The sequence below is a fragment of the Gossypium hirsutum genome, chromosome A06 (assembly GCF_007990345.1).
Source record: "Gossypium hirsutum isolate 1008001.06 chromosome A06, Gossypium_hirsutum_v2.1, whole genome shotgun sequence".
Taxonomy (NCBI): Eukaryota; Viridiplantae; Streptophyta; class Magnoliopsida; order Malvales; family Malvaceae; genus Gossypium; species Gossypium hirsutum.
The window spans coordinates 10,722,496-10,743,314 of record NC_053429.1 but is presented as its reverse complement, the minus strand read 5'-3'; the positions used below and the strand labels follow the sequence as shown (position 1 = coordinate 10,743,314).

General features: G+C 39.1%; 3 protein-coding genes across 4 annotated transcripts; 2 read left to right on the top strand and 1 right to left on the bottom strand.

The window, feature by feature from the left end:
• The first annotated feature begins 645 nt into the window (after positions 1 to 645).
• LOC107963271 (protein NRT1/ PTR FAMILY 6.2-like) lies at positions 646 to 9,325 on the top strand. Its single transcript, XM_016899830.2, has 9 exons — positions 646 to 700; positions 5,621 to 5,671; positions 5,905 to 6,119; positions 6,212 to 6,536; positions 7,000 to 7,212; positions 7,272 to 7,617; positions 7,949 to 8,166; positions 8,633 to 8,734; positions 8,826 to 9,325. Exons 1-9 carry the CDS (start codon positions 646 to 648, stop codon positions 9,323 to 9,325), a joined length of 2,025 nt encoding a protein of 674 aa, XP_016755319.2.
• Positions 9,326 to 14,519: 5,194 nt separating this feature from the next.
• On the bottom strand, positions 14,520 to 17,134 carry LOC107962623 (probable polygalacturonase At1g80170). The gene is made up of 9 exons (XM_016899077.2): positions 16,417 to 17,134; positions 16,179 to 16,322; positions 15,939 to 16,109; positions 15,826 to 15,852; positions 15,543 to 15,750; positions 15,384 to 15,465; positions 14,983 to 15,091; positions 14,796 to 14,912; positions 14,520 to 14,712 (listed from the first exon to the last, which is right to left on the bottom strand). The coding sequence occupies exons 1-9, from the start codon at positions 16,483 to 16,485 to the stop codon at positions 14,572 to 14,574; spliced, it is 1,068 nt and encodes a 355-aa protein (XP_016754566.2). The 5' UTR covers positions 16,486 to 17,134; the 3' UTR covers positions 14,520 to 14,571.
• Positions 17,135 to 17,807: 673 nt separating this feature from the next.
• Positions 17,808 to 19,197, top strand: LOC107962622 (uncharacterized). 2 transcript variants are annotated; one of them, XR_001701715.2, is made up of 4 exons: positions 17,820 to 18,011; positions 18,217 to 18,303; positions 18,399 to 18,615; positions 18,696 to 19,197. XR_001701715.2 is itself a non-coding variant. In XM_016899076.2 (3 exons), exons 2-3 carry the CDS (start codon positions 18,284 to 18,286, stop codon positions 18,964 to 18,966), a joined length of 588 nt encoding a protein of 195 aa, XP_016754565.1. In that variant the 5' UTR covers positions 17,808 to 18,011; positions 18,217 to 18,283; the 3' UTR covers positions 18,967 to 19,197. The 2 variants fall into 2 exon arrangements, 1 of the variants encoding a protein (XP_016754565.1); XM_016899076.2 differs by having other exon boundaries at positions 17,808 to 18,011; positions 18,399 to 19,197.
• The last annotated feature ends 1,622 nt before the right edge of the window (positions 19,198 to 20,819 follow it).

Here is a 20,819-nt window from a genome sequence, read left to right as displayed (position 1 = left end):
TTAAATTATGTTTTTAAATTATCAAAATTAATATTGAGCCGGTAAATCTTAATTAAATAATTAAAGTTGGTGAAAATTTTTTAGAAAATTCAAATTATAGTAGTAAAATTTAATCACATAAAATTTAATGATAAATTTACTCATATTTTCAAAATATAATGACAAATATCAATAAAAATAAAATATAATGACAAATTTCCATATATTATAGTAAATTTCCACTCTAAACCAAATAATAATAATTGCTCTTATTCAAAAAAATAATAATAATAACTACTCATTACGATGATGAGAAGCTTAATGTGCTGCCTGTAACGCATAAGACAAGACCAATATATTTTTGTCTGAAAACCTTTCCTATTCTAGGAAGCAAGCATTCATCTTGCAAGAATCTCCTCCCTATTGCAATTCTTTCCTTAAATGGATGATTTTTCCCTACTTTTGGAAAAAAAATAAAGAAAATAATTCGTTACTCCTGATCTGAGAGATATATGCTCCCATGCATGATGTGATAACAACTATTGCATGCCTCAATTGATCTTGGAACAATATAAACACCGGCTCTAGTCAATGCCAATGCTGCCTTTCTTCTTGCATTTTTTTCAGTAAATTCTATCATTCTTTTCACCATTTGATAAGCTTCTCATGGAAGAAAATCAAAGGCAACTTGTCTCCGATGCTATTGACTACAAGGGAAACCCTTGTTGGATAAATTTGGCAGCAACTAAATCAAAAAGGAAGTTTCACTAAGCAACAGCAAAACAAAACAATGAAAACAAAAGAAAGACTAAGAGCAGCATGTAACCGATGAAGCAAAATCCCACAGCTTTCATTTCCATTTCAAAATATAAAAGAGTTACAAAAATAATAATAAGTCAGTTACCTAAACTGTAACTGCTCCTACCAAATTTGGCAAGTTGCCAACTAAAATATTACAAAAGAAAAGCTGAAAAATTCAGCTGTTACATCCATCAATTTCAAATCTAAAAATACTAGCTTTAGATATCAAGCTACTTGCCAACTTGTTAACATCACAAAAATACAAAATTTAAACAAAAAAGTTGCTTCTGGTTCAATCTTCAAACAGACATGCTGCTGCTGCTCAAGATGCTGGTAGTTTGTTGCATTGCAGACCAATGCTCAACACTCCTCCTTGGACTGTAGGCAACAAACACCAATCGAATCTCGTAAGAATTCAAACCTGATTGTGCCAAGAGGCTTTGTCAAAATGTCAGCCAATTGATCTTGTGAACTACAATATGCAAGATTCACATCCTTTGATTGTACTGCCTCTCGAACAAAATAAAATTTGAGCTTAAAGTGCTTCGTTTTGCCATGAAAAACAGCATTCTTAGAGATAGCTATTGTTGATTGATTATCAACCATAATCTCAGTAGGCTCAAATTGTTCCTCATTCAAATCACACAACAATTTTCTAAGCCAAATAGCTTGGCTTACTGCTCCAGCTGCTGCTATATACTCTGCCTCAGCAGTTGATTGAGCAACTGTTTGTTGCTTTTTAGAGCTCCAACAGAAAGCTCCTGAACCAAGAGAAAAGAGGTAGCCTGAGGTACTCCTCATATCATCAATCGAACCTCCCCAGTCACTGTCTGAGTAGCCAGATAACTTCAGCTGACCTCCTGTCTTGAACATCACTCCAAACTTCAAGGATCCTTTCACATACCTGAGAATTCTCTTTGCAGCCTTTAAATGTGATGTGTTGCAGCTATGCATAAAACGAGATAGCAAACTGACCGAATGCATAAGGTCAGGTCTAATTGCTGTCAAGTATAGCAAACATCCAATTAGACTTCTATACTCTCTTTCATCCACCTTTTCTTCATCTCCATAGCTGCTCAACTTCTGTCCCATGACTAGAGGTGTACTCACTGGCTTGCAATTTTCCATATGAAACTTAGTGAGAATTTTCAAGGCAAATGCATGCTGGCTGATAAAAATACCTTGATCAGACTGGTCTACTTCCATACCAAGGAAGTAAGTCATGATTCCCAAGTCTGTCATGTCAAACATGTCTTGCATATTCTTCTTGAACTCCTGAATCAAATCGACCCTGCTTCCAGTCACTAATAGATCATCCACATATATTGAGACAATCAGCAAAGTCTCATCTTTAGACTTCTTTATAAACAACGTTGGCTCACTCAAACTTTTCTCGAAATTGAGCCTAGACTGGTAAGCATCTATCCTGTCATACCAGGCTCGAGGAGCCTGTTTTAGTCCATAGAGTGCCTTCTTCAGCTTGTAAACCTTGTCCTCCTTTCCTTGGACTTTAAATCCATCAGGCTGTTCAACATAAATTTCCTCTTTAAGGAAGCCATTCAGGAAAGCTGACTTGACATCAAGCTGATGGACCTTCCACTGTTTCTGTGCAGCGAAAGCAAATAGAAGCTTTATGGTATCCAGCCTTGCCACTGGAGCAAATGTCTCCTCAAAATCAATGCCAAACTGTTGATTGTACCCTTTCACCACAAGCCTTGCCTTGTGCTTGTTCAGAGAGCCATCTACATTGAATTTGGTCCTGAAAACCCACTTGACACCTATGACCTTCTTCTGATCAGGTCTGTCTACCAGATCCCAAGTGTCATTCTTATGGATCATGTCGATTTCAGCCTCCATAGCCTTCTTCCAGCTCTTGCTTCTTGTAGCTTCTTCATAGCTTGAAGGCTCAACAATGGCCACATTGCATCTTTGGTAGATATCAGCAATAGACCTGGTCCCTCTCATAGGAGCATCATCTACATTGGCATTACTAACTTCATTTTCTGCCAATTCCAGATTGCTGTCAATCTGCTCTTCTTCAAACTGACTTGTGTTAGAGCCATCTAGACTCCAAAACCTTCCTTCATCGAATTTGACATCCCTGCTTACCAAAATCTTCTTGGTTGAAGGATCAAATACTCTGTAGCCCTTCTTGCAGCTACTGTAGCCAACAAATATACCAGGAACTGACCTCTTCTCGAGCTTGGTTCTTCTTTCTGCAGGGACAAGTACAAAACACTTGCAACCAAACACTTTTAAATGGGAAACAGTTGGTTTAAGATCATACCATGCTTCAAAAGGAGTTTTATCATTCACAGCATGTGTTGGCAGCCTATTGAGCAGGTACACTGAGGTGTTGACACCTTTAGCCCAAAAAATGCTTGGAAGCTTGCTTTGAAACAACATACACCTAGTCATGTTCATCACTGTTCTGTTCTTCCTCTCACACACTCTATTTTGCTGAGGAGTGTACACTGTGGTTAACTGATGATGAATCCCAGCCTGCTCACATAGCTTCTGAAATCTTTCAGACAAGTATTCAGAACCATTGTCTGTCCTCAAGGCCTTAATCCTGCAGCCCGTTTGATTTTCTGCCAATGCCTTGAACTTTCCAAAAACTCCAAACACTTCTGACTTCTGTTTCATGAAATAAACCCAGCAAAATCTGGTCAGATCATCAATAAACAGTATAAAATACTTACTGCCATTCAGTGAAGGGGTCTTCATTGGTCCACAGACATCTGAGTGCACCAACTCAAGTCTTTCTCGAGCCCTCCATGCTTGGTTAGCTGAAAAGGGCAACCTGGCTTGTTTGCCAAGCTGACACACCTCACAAACACCTTCACTTGCACTAACCTTCACCATGTCCTCTGTCATGTTCATTTTGTGCAGCAAATCAAGTGATTTGAGGTTAACATGGCCAAACCTCTTGTGCCAAAGATCAATATTGTCAACTAAGCTTGTATATGCACTTTTCTCAAGCTGACTTACATCCAGCATAAAACATTTGTCTCCCATAGGTGCTGAGACAATCTCCCTACCATGAGCATCACTTATAACACAAGAATCATTCTTGAAAACTAGTGAAAAGCCTTTCTTGACTAGCTGGCCTACACTGAGTAAATTTTGGTCTATTTCTGGCACATAGAGCACATTAGAAATGATTTTGTTACCTGAACCAGTGTGAATCACCACATCACCTCTACCTTTTGCTTCAATCAAGTTGCCATTGCCTATCCTGACCTTCGAGACATAGCTCCTGTCAAGGTTCTTGAAAAGGCTCTCATCTGCAGCCATGTGGTGTGAGCAGCCACTATCCACAAGCCAACTGCTCTTGCTGTTAGCTGCAAAACATGAAGCTGTAAATACATGCTCCTCCTGAGCTTGGACATCCTCGGCAGACTTGGCTTGTACTGGTTGTGCTTGTGCCTTCTCATGACTTTTACAGATTTTCTCATGATGACCATACTTCTTACAGCTTTTGCACTGTATATCTGGTCTGGTCCAGCAAAATTTTTCCAGGTGATTGGTCTTCTTGCAGTGAATGCATGGTGGAAACCTCCTTCTACCGGCATCTTTCTTTGATCTTTCCCTCTTTTCAAACCAAGGCTTCTTAGCTTTCTGGCTTGAGCTGGAACCTTCTCTGACCTTTGCTTGAAAAGCACCTTCAAGACTCTCCTCCTGCCTACTTGCTCTTCTCTGCTCAAGTGCATAGAGTGAGTTAACCAACTCAGACAAAGAAATGGTTGTGAGATCTCTCGAGTCCTCCAATGAGGAGATTTTTGACTCAAACCTTTCAGGTAATGTGGTAATAACCTTCTCAACAACCCTGCTATTACTGAAATCTTCTCCAAGGAGTCTAATATTATTGACAGTAGCCATAATCCTATCAGAATATTGCTTGATAGTTTCTGACTCCTTCATCTTCAAATTTTCAAACTCCCTTCTAAGGTTGATGACTTGTTGCTGCCTGGTCTTGTCTGATCCCATAAATTCCTCTTTCAGCCTGTCCCATGCCTGCTTGGGAGAGTCACAGGCCATGATACGAGTGAAAATAACATCTGATATTCCATTCTGCAAACAGGCCATAGCTTTGTGTTTCTTGGCTCGTTCCTCACCATGTTGCCTGATCTGAGCAATGGTAGGATTTACTCTTAATGGTGCTGGCTCGACATCACTCTCAACTGCACTCCAGAGGTCAAGTGCTTGAAGATATGTCTTCATTTTGACAACCCAAATGTGGTAGTTGTCTCCAGCAAAAACTGGTGGTGGAGGAGAAGCAAAACTCATGCTGCCAAGACTGACTTTGAAAACACAAAAAACTGACTTTGCTTTGAAAAACTAAAACATAAACAACAGTGGTCCTCAAAGATAGGAGGCTCTGATTACCATTTGTTGGATAAATTTGGCAGCAACTAAATCAAAAAGGAAGTTTCACTAAGCAACAGCAAAACAAAACAATGAAAACAAAAGAAAGACTAAGAGCAGCATGTAACCGATGAAGCAAAATCCCACAGCTTTCATTTCCATTTCAAAATATAAAGGAGTTACAAAAATAATAATAAGTCAGTTACCTAAACTGTAACTGCTCCTACCAAATTTGGCAAGTTGCCAACTAAAATATTACAAAAGAAAAGCTGAAAAATTCAGCTGTTACATCCATCAATTTCAAATCTAAAAATACTAGCTTTAGATATCAAGCTACTTGCCAACTTGTTAACATCACAAAAATACAAAATTTAAACAAAAAAGTTGCTTCTGGTTCAATCTTCAAACAGACATGCTGCTGCTGCTCAAGATGCTGGTAGTTTGTTGCATTGCAGACCAATGCTCAACAACTCTGCCGACAGAACCGCCTCTGGTGGTTGGGTGACAGCAACTCTTATTCTGGGTGAATTTCTTCACTAGTTCTCTACGTACTCTATAATCAAACTACTTTCATTTTCCAGATTTATGCATGCAGTGGTTTTGTATGTGTTACTACGGATATGCTGTAAATTTCATGTTTTGGTCGCCATTTGATCTTTTGACATTGATGATATATTTCATTTTCTGAGCACTCCAATGACTTCATTTCCACACATGAGAATTAACTGTCATTGCTATGATTACTCTTTTTTGGAGTTGAGTTATCTGAGAGACTTTCAACAATGGCAATTGTGTTGAACCTGGTAACATATTTAGTTGGCACAATGCATCTGTCTAGTTCTACTTCTTCAAATATCAGTACAAACCTTGCGGGCACATCATATATGCTATGCTTGCTTGGAGGGATTCTTGCAGATACTTTCTTAACTCGATTTCGAACCATAGCCATTTTTGCTGTGGTTAATGCAATGGTAAGCAATTAAAGCATCTCGCTTTCTTTTTTTCCCGGAGTTCTATTCTTTTACTTGATAGCGCTTACAACCTCGGCTATATGATGAACTAGGGTACTTGCTTGTTAGCAGTCTCAACAGGGCTGCCGAAGCTGCGTCCACCGCCTTGTAACCCTGCTCAATCCAATGAGTGTGTAGAGGCCAACAGCCTGCAAATGGGTGTCTATACTTTTGCTCTGTACTTACACGGAATAGGACTTGGTGGGATTAAGTCAAGCGTTTCTGGATTCGGAACAGACCAATTTGATAAGAATGATGAGAAGGAAAACCTGCAAATGACGACTTTCTTCAACGTTTTCTACTTGATTATCAACATAGGGACCCTGCTAGCTGTTACTGTTCTGGTTTATATACAAGACAAGGTAGGTCGAAGCTGGGGTACGTTATTTGCTCCGGTTTTATGTCCTAGCGTCTCAAGGAATTGTTCATCGGTTGATGTGCCCATATACTTTCAAACAAAATAGAGTAGCTGAACGCAAACATCGTCACATTGTGGAAGTGGGCATCCAAGCAAATTTTTCATGGAGTACTGGGGGTATGCGTTTTTGCTGTGCGGTTCATCTTATAAATCGCCTTCCCACTCCTGTTCTACAAGGACAGTCTCCCTTAAAGGCCCTATATGGTTAGGATCCTACCTATGACCACTTACGGGTTTTTGGATGTTGTTGTTATCCTTAATTACGACCGTTTGCGACACATAAATTGGAGTTTCGATCACAACCTTCCACCTTTCTGGGCTACAGCACTCAACACAAGGGATATCAATGTCTTCTACCAAATGCTAAGATAGTTATTTCAAGACATGTAATGTTTGATGAGACTAAGTTTTTGTCCTCTAAAGTTGACTGCAAAGGTCCGGTTTTGGAATCTAGTGTGACTATCTCAACAACTGTTCCTCTAGTTCAGGAAGTTTCCTCTCGCTCTGTGGCACCCTCTACAAGATCACCGGCTCTGTCATCTCCGATAGGATCATCTCTGGCTGGTCTTCATGGTGCACATGAGCCTAGTCCTCTGACTGGTGATACTGTCGGATCGTCTCCGGCTAGTTTTAATGGTGCACTGAGCCTAGTCCTCTGACTGGTGATACTGTTGAGTCCGCACGGTTTATGGAAGATGCTCCCTCGGCGTCTCGTGTTCCGAACCACATACTAGCTGGAACAAACACTCATCCCATGGTGACTCGTGCTAAGGCAGGTATTTTCAAGCCTAAATCTATGTCCGTTGAAGTCATGGAACCATCCACAATTGTGGAAGCATTTTCTACTGCTGAGTGGCGAGCTGCTACCGAAGCAGAGTATGACGCACTTATTCGGAACTCCATTTGGGAACTGGTTCCTCTACCACCAGATCGCAAGGTCATTGGATGCAAATGGCTGTTCAAGAGTAAGAGAAATCTTGGCGGTACCATTGCCAGGCGAAAAGCCAGATTGGTAGCCAAAGGGTGCTCCCAGGTTCCTGGGTGTGACTTTAAGGAAAGCTTCGGATGACGGCGCGGACTCAACAAGGTTCGCATGAATAGAGATCTCCTGGATCGTGCGGTGATGTCGACTTTCGCACTCCACGAGGGCATTGACAATGCGTTGGAGGGAGATAGGGCCGATCGACATGTAGGCGGAGGAGACGACGGCCTCGAACACCGACGACAGTCTGGCAAATATTATCTCCAGTTTCTCTTCGTCTGAGATCCGCGACCCTGAAATCTCAAAAAGGGCACAGAGAGTCTTAACCCGACCAACGTAAGTTTTGATAATCATATTACCTTTCTTTAACGAATGTAGCTCATGACGGAGGCGCGACTGTTTGGCAGCGGTGTCAGCCGCAAAAAGATCCGTTGCCGTGGTCCAGATGTCGCACGCCGATCTAGCTTCTGTGAATGAGGACAAGAGTGGCGCACTAATTGTGGAAAGAAGCCACGAAGTTAAAAGCCAGTCCTATTGTTTGAAGACTGGAGCCAATGGATTCAGAGCTAAAGATCCATCGAAAGTTTGGATTAACCGAGGCGGTCGAGGTAATGTGCCGTCAAGGAACCCGAGGAGTTCATATCCATCAAGAACTAACCTTACTTGTTGTTGCCATTGCATGTAGGTTTCATCGGCAAGCTTGACAATGTCATGACACGGAAATGAGTTGACTACACGATTACCATTGAAGACAGCAATACTTGGCTCAACCGAGGTGGAATCAGCAGAATTCGTGGTGGCCATGGATCCCAAGATTAACCAGCGAAAGATACCATATTAGAAACTAGGTAAGAATATTGAAATAGATGACTAAAGAATAAGAGGTTGATAGAGAAGATGATGAACTTGTAACCTCATATTGATTTCTATTGTTGAATCTTGAAAACTAGCTTGACTACATTCAGATTAGTAATCTGTTTTTATAGGCATTTTACCAACTGCTCCTAACTACTCTTAGCTGTATTAACAGCTTATTAACTGACTAACAGCCTAGCTAAGTGATCCTTAACACAGCAGCATCTTTCAATGTTTTCATGATTGGATCTATAATGCTCACTCTTGCGATCCATAACCGCCTGATTATGCCACTCTTCAGGAAAACAAGATACTCTCATGGTACTGATGATCTGTTGATCGTGAACATGTTTGCTTTGTGTATTACTTTATCACCATCCTGTTTTTGGTTGTTCATATAAACTCTTTTCAGGTTTGAAAAGTTTGCAAAAAATCTGGTTAGGCCTCTTGTTCTCAATTATAGCTATGGTGGGTGCAGCATTGGCAGAAAGGAAAAGGTTGTCAGTCGCTAAAACCAGCAGTAGAACCACTGCCTTAATCCTACCGGTGACCGGCTTCTTGTTGCTTCCACAATTCATCTTGGTCGGGATTGGAGATGCATTTATCTATGCAGGACAGCTCGATTTCTTCATAACAGAGTCACCTAGAGGGATGAAAGCAATAGGTACTGGCCTTTTCCTCGCAACCATCTCTCTTGGTTTGTTTTTAAGCACCATACTCGTTGAAATGGTGAGGGAAGTTCCTGGAACGAATGACGGTCATTATTGGCTGGCTCATAGGATCAATGATGGCAGACTCGACTTATTTTACGGACTTTTAGCTGTTTTAAGCCTCATCAACTTGGGTTTATTTCTTCTATGCGCCAAATGTATATGCCAAATCCTTAAAGAAGAAACTTCATACCATAGCTAGCATAGCATAGCAATTTCTTGTTCTTCCCAAGTTTCAAAATCAAATGCTATTATTGATGGATTCCATAATAACAACAACAATAACATTAAAACAAAGATCAAAATATGTAACATAACTTTGCAAAAAACTGGCCCTTCAATGATAAAATATTTTAGAAACAAGGGGCTGGTTGAACTACTCCAATAGCTGCACCATGGGCATTAATGCAACTCGACCTAACATTCTTCCCAGTTATGGAAGACTTAAGCATTATAGATTGCAGTAACAGTCCAGTACATGAAACTGTTGGAAACGTGATGGGCCGAAAATTTACTTTTTATTACACACTCAATATATTACAATACGAAGATTACAAATATTTTCTCAATGACTAGATAGTCTAGCTGCTGCTAGATTTTAACTCACTCAAGGTTTGCTAACCTTCTCACTCTCACTCACGTTGCTTCTCTTATTTCTTTTTTCTTCTCATTTTTCTTCATTACAACACAAGTTCAAGCCTCTATTTATAGGCTGATAAAGTGACAACAAATGTGGCTATTAATCCACTTAATTTCCAGCCACAAAACATCTCAATAATGGAGCACTTTGTATGGCTAAAATTTCAGCACTTTGCATGGCACAAAATTGCTCCACGTCTCATGCTTCTAGATTATGCTTGGAGTGGGTTTGATTTCTAACACTCCCCCTCAAACCCAACTTTCATACCGAGCTTCTCTTTGAATTTGTTGAATGTCTCCACTTTCAACGGCTTTGTGAAAATATCTGCCAGTTGATCTTCTGTCCTGCAATGGACCAACTCCACGTTTTTGTTTTTCACTTGCTCTCGGATAAAATGATACTTCGTATCGATGTGCTTGCTTCGGCTGTGCGACACCGGATTCTTGGCAAGTGATATAGCGGATTTGTTGTCAACGTAGATGGTAATTGGACCTTCATTTGAAACACCTATTTCTCCTAAAATATTCTTCAACCACATTGCTTGGCATGTACAAGTTGCTGCGGCCATATACTCTGCTTCACATGTTGAGAGAGCAATTGTTTGTTGCTTCTTTGACGACCATGAAAAAACTGCGGAACTGATGTGGAATGCATATCCGGAAGTGCTTTTCCGATCATCCAAGTCTCCCCCATAATCGCTATCTGAGTAGCCAATTAATTTTGAATCTTGTGAGTGGGTATAGAATAAACCATGGTTCATCGTACCTTTGATATATCTCAAAATTCTTTTTGCGGCAATTAAGTGGTCTTGCTTCGGCTTCTCCATGAATCTGCTCACCAATCCTACTGCATATGTAATATCTGGTCGTGTGATTGTCAAATACCTTAAACTTCCAACGAGACTTTTAAACAACGTCGGATTTATCGACTCCCTTGTCGAATCAACACTTAGCTTCATCCCTGGATCAGCTGGCGTGACTACTGGCTTGCAATCCTTCATTTTGAACTTGTTCAAAATCTGCTCCGCATACTTCTTTTGAGAGACAAAAATTCCATCTTGCATTTGTTTCACCTCGACTCCAAGAAAGTATGACATCTCACCGATATCTGTCATTTCAAATTCTTTAGTCATAGCTTTCTTGAAATCATCAGACATACCTGGATTGTTTCCGGTGAAGATCATGTCATCCACATATAGGCATACGATCATGATATCTCCATATCCATTCTTCTTTGTGTACAGGGTGTGCTCGTGCGGGCTTTTGATGAATCCATTTCTTCGGAAGTACTCGTCGATCCTTGTGTTCCATGCTCTTGGGGCTTGCTTCAATCCATACAAAGCTTTCTTCAATCGGTAGACTTTGTCCTCCTTTCCTTGTATGCTATATCCAGGTGGTTGTTCTATGTAGACTTCCTCCTCCAAGTAGCCATTCAGGAATGCAGACTTGACGTCCATCTGATAGATTTTCCATTTGTATTGTGCTGCGACCGCTATGAGAAGCCTAATTGTGTCTATTCTTGCGACTGGAGCAAATATTTCATCATAGTCCACTCCTTGTCTTTGCTTGTAGCCTTTGGCGACTAGTCTTGCCTTGTATTTCTCTACTTTTCCTTCTTTGTTGGTCTTCGTCTTGTACACCCACTTGACACCAATCGGGCTATGTCCTTCTGGCAGACTTGTTAGCTCCCACGTGTCATTCCTTCTTATTGCAGCAATCTCCTCGTCCATGGCCTTCTTCCATTTATTGTTTTCAATTGCTTCTTCGTATGTCACTGGATCACATTCTGTCATTAGACAGGATAGTGAATAATCGAACTGCGTCTCTACAGGTTCCGTAGAATTGTAGATGTCGTTGAGACTCCGTGTTCTTGTGGGTGCTTCATCTGAGCTGCTGCTTCCGCTGCTGCTGGTTGGTGACGAAGGGGCTATTGTACCAGGACTTTGATCATCGCCTTGTTCTTCTTGGTTGATGACATCATTGTCGTCTTCGTTGAAAAATAATCCTTCCACTTTCTTTTCTTCTTCACTCCATCTCCAGTAATCCGCTTCATCGAACTCGACATCTCTTGAGATAATCAATTTCTTAGTAAGAGGATTATAAAGTCTGTAGGCCTTACTTCTTTTGTCATAGCCTATAAAGATACACTTCTCTCCTCTATCGTCAAGCTTTTTCCTCTGTTGCTCAGGAACGTGTGCATATGCAATGCATCCAAAAATTTTGAGGTGTCCAACTCTTGGCTTGTGATCGCTCCATGCTTCTTCTGGTGTCTTGTGTCTTACACTTTTTGTTGGACATTGATTCAACAGATAAACTGCGCATTCAACGGCTTCAGCCCAGAAAGTTCTCGGAAGGTGTTTACCTTTTATCATGCTTCTTGCCATATCCAGAATTGTCCGATTCTTCCTTTCTGCAACTCCGTTTTGTTGTGGAGTGCGTCTGGCTGTTAACTGATGAATGATTCCATGATCCTTGCAGAAACTTTCATAAAGCTTTGCAGTATACTCGCCTCCTCTATCGGATCTGAGTATCTTCAAATATCGACCACTCTGTTTTTCCACCATTGCTTTGAACTCCTTGAATTTTTCTAGGGCTTCCGATTTTGCTTTGAGAAAATAAACCCAACATTTTCTACTATAATCATCAATAAAAGTTAGGTAGTACCTGTTTCCACCGAGTGATTCAATGTCGTACGGACCAGATATGTCGGTGTGTACAATTTCCAATGGTCTTCTAGCTCTTCGAGATTTTCCTACTTCAAATTTCTGCCTATGCTGCTTTCCTTTGACACAGGCTTCACACAGTTGATCTGGATGATTAATACTTGGTAATCCATTCACCATATTTGTCTTCGACAACAACTTCAAGCCAGAAAATCCGAGATGTCCGTACCTTAAGTGCCACAACCATGATTCATTCTTCAGATCCGTCTTCATGCATTTTACTTCTCCAGACTCGATGTCGAGGGTGAAAAGACGATTTCGCGTCATATCAACTCGAACAACTAATTCTCCACTTTTGTTCCTGATGGCGAGTGAGCGGTCTTTCATATGAACTTCATATCCTTTTTCTAGGAGTTGACCAAGACTGATCAGGTTGCTCTTCAAAGCTGGTACGTAGTAAACGTCTGAGATGTACTTCTTCTCTCCATTCCTTTGTGTTATAACAACCTTGCCCTTTCCTTTGATTTCTGCATGTGAGTTGTCTCCAAAAGTTATTTGTCCATGAACTGTTTCATCTAATTCTGTGAACAGCTCCTTTCTTCCACACATGTGGTTGCTTGCACCGTTGTCGAGATACCACACACTTCTCTTGCGATCTTCATTTTCTCCGTAAGTGAGAAAGACACTTGATTCCACTTTTTCGTTGCCTTCTGCTGCGACTGCTACATGGTTTCTTTCATCCACTTTGTGTGTTGATCTGCACTCGTAACTGAAATGTCCATACTTGTTACAGTTGTAGCATTGTACCTGAGATTTATTTTCTTGAAATCTGCCTCGGCCACGACCTCTAGATCCACGTCCACGGTTGGATGTTTGATAATCTTTATTTTCTTGATATCTCCCATATGATTGATTTCCACGTCCTCGTGATCCTCTTCCTCCTCTGTTTCCACCACGGTAGCCTCCACGGTATCCTCTGCGGTTTCCTCTTCCTTGGCTAAAGTTATTACTTGTTTCTCCGTCGTCGACGGACAACTTGCTATGCAAGGCTTGATCAAGATTTTCACTATCTTCATTTAGCTTCATCTTTTGCTCATGGGCTTGCAGAGAACCCACAAGTTCTTCGAGCGACATCTTTGACAAATCTTTTGATTCTTCGATGGCAACGACTACGTACTCGAATTTGCGTGTGAGTGACCGTAGAATTTTCTCCATCACTCTTACCTCGTCAAGAGTTTCTCCATTTCGTTTCATTTCATTTACCACCGATTTTACACGATTGGCATAGTCATCGATATTCTCGGAGCTCTTCATTTTTAACATTTCAAATTCAGCTCTAAGTGACTGAAGGCGTACCTTTTTAGCTTTTTCTACACCTTGAAATGATTTTTGCAAAATCTCCCATGCATTCTTCGCATTCTTCACATCTGATATTTTCTCGAAGGTTGATTCATCCATACCTTGAAAGATACTATTCAAGGCCTTTTGATCCTTCTTTCGTGCTTCTCGTAACGCCTTCTTAGCGTCATTTGATAAAGCTGCTTCTGTAGCGGCATCTCCGGGCTCGAAGTATCCTTTTTCAACGATCTCCCAACAATCTTGCGAACCGAGCAAAGCCTTCATTCGAATGCTCCAATTTCCATAATTTGTCTTCGTCAATTGTGGAACTTGTAGCTGAATTACGTCGCCCATATCGACTTGTTAGATGAACACCAAAGGTACTCCGAACTGGACACGAACCGGACACGAACCGAACTCCGAACCAAGCTCCGAACCGTAGCTCTGATGCCACTTGTTGGAAACGTGATGGGCCGAAAATTTACTTTTTATTACACACTCAATATATTACAATACGAAGATTACAAATATTTTCTCAATGACTAGATAGTCTAGCTGCTGCTAGATTTTAACTCACTCAAGGTTTGCTAACCTTCTCACTCTCACTCACGTTGCTTCTCTTATTTCTTTTTTCTTCTCATTTTTCTTCATTACAACACAAGTTCAAGCCTCTATTTATAGGCTGATAAAGTGACAACAAATGTGGCTATTAATCCACTTAATTTCCAGCCACAAAACATCTCAATAATGGAGCACTTTGTATGGCTAAAATTTCAGCACTTTGCATGGCACAAAATTGCTCCACGTCTCATGCTTCTAGATTATGCTTGGAGTGGGTTTGATTTCTAACAGAAACTGAACGACTGCAGTTCAATGTAATGGCGACTTCAGTGCTTGATGTTCCCCATAGATTTCTGTAAACCACGTCCCTTATCTGAACTCCAGTTTCCTACATAAAATTGTTTTTTTTTTTTGGTGAACTTTCAGCTTTAATTTTTTTTGAAAATGACCCAAGGGCTCGTTCTGAGTTACCAGTTCCTTGCAAGCTCCCCTAACATTGCAGTAATTTTGATCTATGATTATTGGGTTTTTCACTGAGTTGAAGAATAGGTTCTCAAACATAACTCCTCGAAAATAACCTTTCCCAACCTTTTAAGAATTTGCAGTGAATGTTAGATTGGAAGATAGCAATGTATACATTTTAAGAATCAACATTTACCTGCCATGTCTTGATTCGAGCACCATTTGTGGTTCCTTTGAAGGTAACTGTGTTTACACGAGTGTTCTGCACTTGCACGACATTTCCTGACCTTCCTAAGCTTCCAATGCTGTTTTTTTTTTTCTTTAAACAAAGAGAAAAAAGAGAGACAAAAGCATATCACCATCAGTAGTCACAAGTGCTTTGAAAACTACGTTGCCTGCATGAACTCCCGTGACCATATGAAGCCAGTGGATGAATAGGCACCTGGCTTGGAAGTTGAGAAACCTTGGACAAGTACAAACACTCTTGTTCCAAGGTAAAAAAAAAAAAAAAAGAGAGAGAGAGCTTTGCATATCATTCAAAGAGGTTTTCCTATGAGTTTATAAGGAAAGCAATACATCAATTAAATGAGTTTTCACCTTATTCCATGTCCAGGTCCACACTTTACATGAGATATATGAATATTAGTAGTGTGATCTCCAATTGAGACACAATCATCTCCTGTTTCATTCACAAGCTCAGGGCTGTGTGTTGCAACTTCATGTAATATAAACCTATATGAAGAGAAAAAATTATACCAGTGCCAATGATACTATTTCTAATGAATATATTGCTTGCTGAAATAATATGAATTCCATCAATATTGGGGCTGGTTTCCGGAGCTGTTATCTTCACATGGTCGACGATAAAACCATCAGTTCCTCTAATTAGTACATGTGTTTGAGAGCTGTTTATCAGCCGAACCTGGCTGAGACTGCTGGTTTTGCAGGACTCGAATATCATAGCCTGCGGTTCACCAGATACATTAAACAAAACAACAATGGTGATGAGCAGCAAAGGGGAATCGAAAATTCTACTTACAGTTGGTGCCAATGAAGTGCATCCTTCCTGGAGAAGTTGAAAACAAATAAGAAAAATGGAAATAGAAAACAAGGATGAGACAGAGAATTGAAAGAATATCAGCAAGTAGCAACCAGGCGTGGATGATCCCTGCATGATTGGTTCCACCAACCCCAGCCTCGTCCGTCGATTTCGCCGCTATCCTTGATTTTGAGCCCGGAAACTTTGTAAAACGTTAGCCATTTGGCCTGGTCCAGTCCCTCCCATGTCTTGGGTGAAACCGGTGAAATTATTCTTCCCATTATCTGTTGATAACATCATAAGAATCATGTTGTCTTTTTATTGGAAAAAAACTGGGATCATTTTGCTCATACCAGAAACTTTATCTCTTTAGCTTTGCATGGACCGTTAAAAGTGACTGGATGCAACAAAAACGTTTGGTTTTCTGGGACGAATATAACCCGTACACCATTTCCTATTTCCCTACTGCATACGAAATTCCATGCCTTCAAAAATGCCTGAAAAAAATGAAAATAATAATAATAATATGTTGAACTTTCACTTGAAGCAAAAGCAAGGGAGGAAAATTGAATTAGAATGAACCGAACTTACCTTAGAACTATCAGCAGTGCCATCGCCAACAGCACCAAAATCTGATATATCAACAATCTCTGATTTCATGGCGACCACATTGTAAACAATATTGGAACAATATAAGCACAATATCAGAACAAAGAAGGCAAAAGAAGTGACATGCAAATGCAAAGAAACAACTAGGCTTCCTGGTGGTTAATGCTTTTAGGAAGCTATTTGTTCAGTTATTATTATTAAAGATTGAAAACAAAATCTCACCATGGTATTAAATTTCCCTCTGATGAACTAAACTACAATGTAAAGTTGAGTTAATTTTACATTACAAGTGACAGCAGAATTTAAAGAACTTGATTTCTGGCAAGTTTAGGAGACAAACAAGAGACATCAACCTTCATTTGCTGATAAACATAAGCAAAGAATTACATTTATTTACTCCTTAATTTGAGTAATAAATTATGAAAAAGGAAAGAATTGTCAGCAACAAATTAAGGGAATTAAGAATGTGTAAATGCAATGCGGAGAGCCAGAAGTAACGTTTCCAGGTCAAACTTTCTCTATTTTTTTTTTTCGCTTTCCTTAAAAAAAAAAACATGAAACTCTTTGCCTTCGAAGTTCCAGAAATCCCAATGGATGGCTGAAAAATTTTATGCCAATTGCTGTGAGGATTATTAATTGATGGTTCTTAAAGAAAAAAAATTGTTGGAATGATGATAAAGAAAAAGAGTTGGAGGTTTAATTTTTTTTTTTCTGAAATTTGTTATTGTTAGTGTTGTAAACTAGAATTATATATTTTTCTCTTCTTGAGAGTAACAATATTATATGGTTGTATATAACAACTAATGTAACAAATAGGTAAAATGTATAAATAGAAGTTTAATAAAGTTGTCGATTGAATCTTAATTTGAGTGGTATAAATATTTTTGTCGATATAAAATTATGTGGATTTAAGTGCGCTGAAGCTATTATCCTCCTATTTATGAGTTGAGAAAGATTATAAATATTTTTAAGCATTGTGTCAAAAATAACATATATGATTATAACCTATAATAAAATTATTTAAAAAAATCAATTAAAACTTTATTTACTTAAAATCTAGACATATGCAAAATGTATAATTCAGTGAAGCTATAGTTTAGATAAAAATGGTCCAATGTCACACTAATTATATTGGTGAAAGAAATTAAAATATATAATTATTTAAATAATTTATTTTCCAAATGATAATTATTGATAAAGTAAAAATGTGGAATTATTTTGCCCACCTTCAATTGAGTAAAAAAAATTATAGCAATAATTTATTTACAATTGATTCTAGGATGATATAAAATTATAGCAAGTGTTTTTTTTCTTTTTTAATAGAAACTAGTTGTAGCTCATATATTATTAAAAAAATGAGTAATAAAAGAACAATAAAGTGAACAGATAAAATGAAAAAAACAGTCCTCAACGCTTCACTTTCCGAAAAGCTACCAGCACGTAACAAAATGTCGCCTCCCACCCTCTGTTAAAAACCAATTTTGCAAGGGAAGCCTTAATTAACGATTCCAGGCGTCAACCCAATGGCGGATTGGATCTCTGTCGATCCTCATTAGCAAACTTCTTCAATCGAAAAGGTAAATCATCCCACCAAGTAGTGTTTCTGGGAAAAAATCGGCCTTCCTGAGCAATTTGGTGGGCAAGTTTATATCCTTTTATTGGAATAAACTTAAATTTACAATTATCAAACGATTTTTCTATTTGTTTCCCCTCAACAATAATTGGTCTAAGGACTGACCTATCGTCTGTTGTGGCTTTCATTCTTTTGATGACGGATTTTAGGTCTCCTTCAACCTCGAGGCTATGAACTCTCAACGAGACGGCAAGAGCCATCGCCTCCTTGCATGGAATGGCCTCTACAAGAAACGGGTCAGTAATGTTCGAATTTGTTATCACTCCAGCCTTTACTACAATCCCATCTTCCTTTCTCACAACTATACCTGAAACCAAGTGTTTGGTTGCAGAATCGTAAGACGCGTCGAAGTTAACACAAACCCACGACCTCTCTGGGGGTTTCCAAACAGTCAGTTACTGGTCGTCATTCCTAGCTCCAACAGTGTTATGAATTTTAAATTCCTCTTGAAAAGACCTAATCCATGTGACGACCTCGGTAGTATTTTGAGCAACTTTGTCATGAACCAATTTGTTTCTGGGAAACCAAACAGCCCAGATTATAATGTGGTAGCTGACATTCGAACTGTTCATGATTTCGAACCAACTCATAAACCAAGATTTAAAGTCTTCATTGTCTCTCCTCGCAGGTCTATTCAACCCCAAAACATCCCAAATACTCCTGAGACAGTCACGGATAATATGCTCGTTTGTTTCAACACCGACCTTGCATCTCGGGAAAATAGTTATGTTCCTGAGCCTTTTAATCTGCAAATTATGATAGCTAGGAATATTGTTGTTAAAAAATCTGCAGTTTATAATATTCACTTTTGGGGGAACTGCAGTGTCCAACAAAGCTTTGTAGAAATGTTTGTAGATAGGTCTATTAGGAATGTTACTTTTAAAGCGAAATCTCTATAATTTTTTGTGACCACTTCGAACTGAGTACTCTCCTGTTGGCTCACCTGACCATGCCATCGTGTCTTCAATCTCAGTTCTAGGAATTAGGATGTTGATGATACGCAAGGCATCAGCATCACAAAAAAATCTCTCTAATTAGAGTTACATTCCATTGCTTTGTATCTTGCACAAAGAGATCCTTTACCAGCATAATGTCTTGATTAAGACGAGGAGTACTAACCATATTATGACGTTCTCTAGGTAGTCAATTATTTTCTCAAATTCGAATTCGGCTGCCATTACTAATCTGCCATATTGTCTCGATTTCCAACAGCCCTTTTGCGCTCCAAATACTACACCAAGGTAATAAAAGGTAATAACCAAATCTAACTTCCATAAAAGTGGTGTTAGGATAATACTTGACCTGATGAGCTAATAAGGCAATATTGAACCAAGCTAAGCTTCTAAATCCCAAGCCCCATTTTCCTTAAGGTCACAAAGGGTATCCCAAGAACACCAATGAATGCCCCTTTTACCATGTCCTTTTTGTCACCAATATTTTGCAATAATAGCCTCAATATCCTTACAAAGGGAATTAGGTAGCAAGAAACAATTATAAGTGGGAATTGTTTGTAAAACGAACTTAATAAAAGTTTCTTTCCCACCTTGTAATAATTGTTGGTTTAGTAAAGACTTAAATGAAATATAGAACTAAAGATGAAATGAAGGGATGATTTAATTGATTAACAAAGCAGCCCTTATATACAAGTTTCAAGTAACAACCTCAACAAGAAATAAATTCAAATTGCTACTAAAAAGCTAACAACTCCTCCTCCTACTAACAAGCTAACAAATCCCCCTAAGACTTAGTCTTATTATTTTAAAAATAGCTGCAGCCTTGAGATACTAACATTCTCCTCCTAACTCAAGTGCTGCAGACACCAAATTTATTCTTAAGAAACTCAAAACGACTAACATTAAAAATGTAGTAAAATATCAGTCATCTGATCTCTGAAAACCAGTTTCTTCAATATTCGCCTTCTATAAATTCCTTCTCGACTAGTGTAGCTTCAAGAGTTGCTTTAATTGTTTCCTAGCATGCAATGCCATCTAAATCAAAATTCCATAATTCAAAATCATCACAAGTTGCTCTAGAAAAGTCACGAGAGTGGCCAGAGTGCTTTCCCTTCTTCCAAGATCTTGTGTTGTCACTATACTTGCTATTAATAAGATTTATAGTTTGATTAACCAATCTTCTCGTAAATAATAATTCCTTTTTCAATTTTGTATTTTGCATTGAAAGCTTAATCACCTTACAAACTAAATTCTTAAACTCAACAACATCTACATATGTCAATTCTTTCGCATATGAAGCTTCTTCAGTTGGCTTTTGATTTTGGAAACATAACCCACTATTCTCTTCTAAAAGTTGTACATTACTCTTGATCTCCTGAGATAGATTCTTTTTCCGTGGCTTCTCAGCATGTTCTTCAGATATTTCATGTGCAAAAGATGATAGTTTATCAGAGAGAGATGTCACTTGCTACTGCAAGAGAGTTACCTTTGCATGCAACTCCCCATTCTCAAAACACTTGATTTGCAGTTGTTCTTGCACGATAGGATTATCTTCTTGACACTTGGATGCCACTTGCTCCTCCTTAAATGGATTCAATGAGAACCTCTTCTTCTACATCTTGATCCTAAACAATTCATTGCCACTAGAGTCAAGGATCAAACACATTCCCTTTTTGAACATAACCTTGAATCTCTTCTCTACCAATTGCCCCACACTCAACAAGTTTTGATCAATCTCAGGTACAAACAGAACATCTGAAATCAACTTAGTTCCAGCACAGCTCTCTATTGCTACTGTG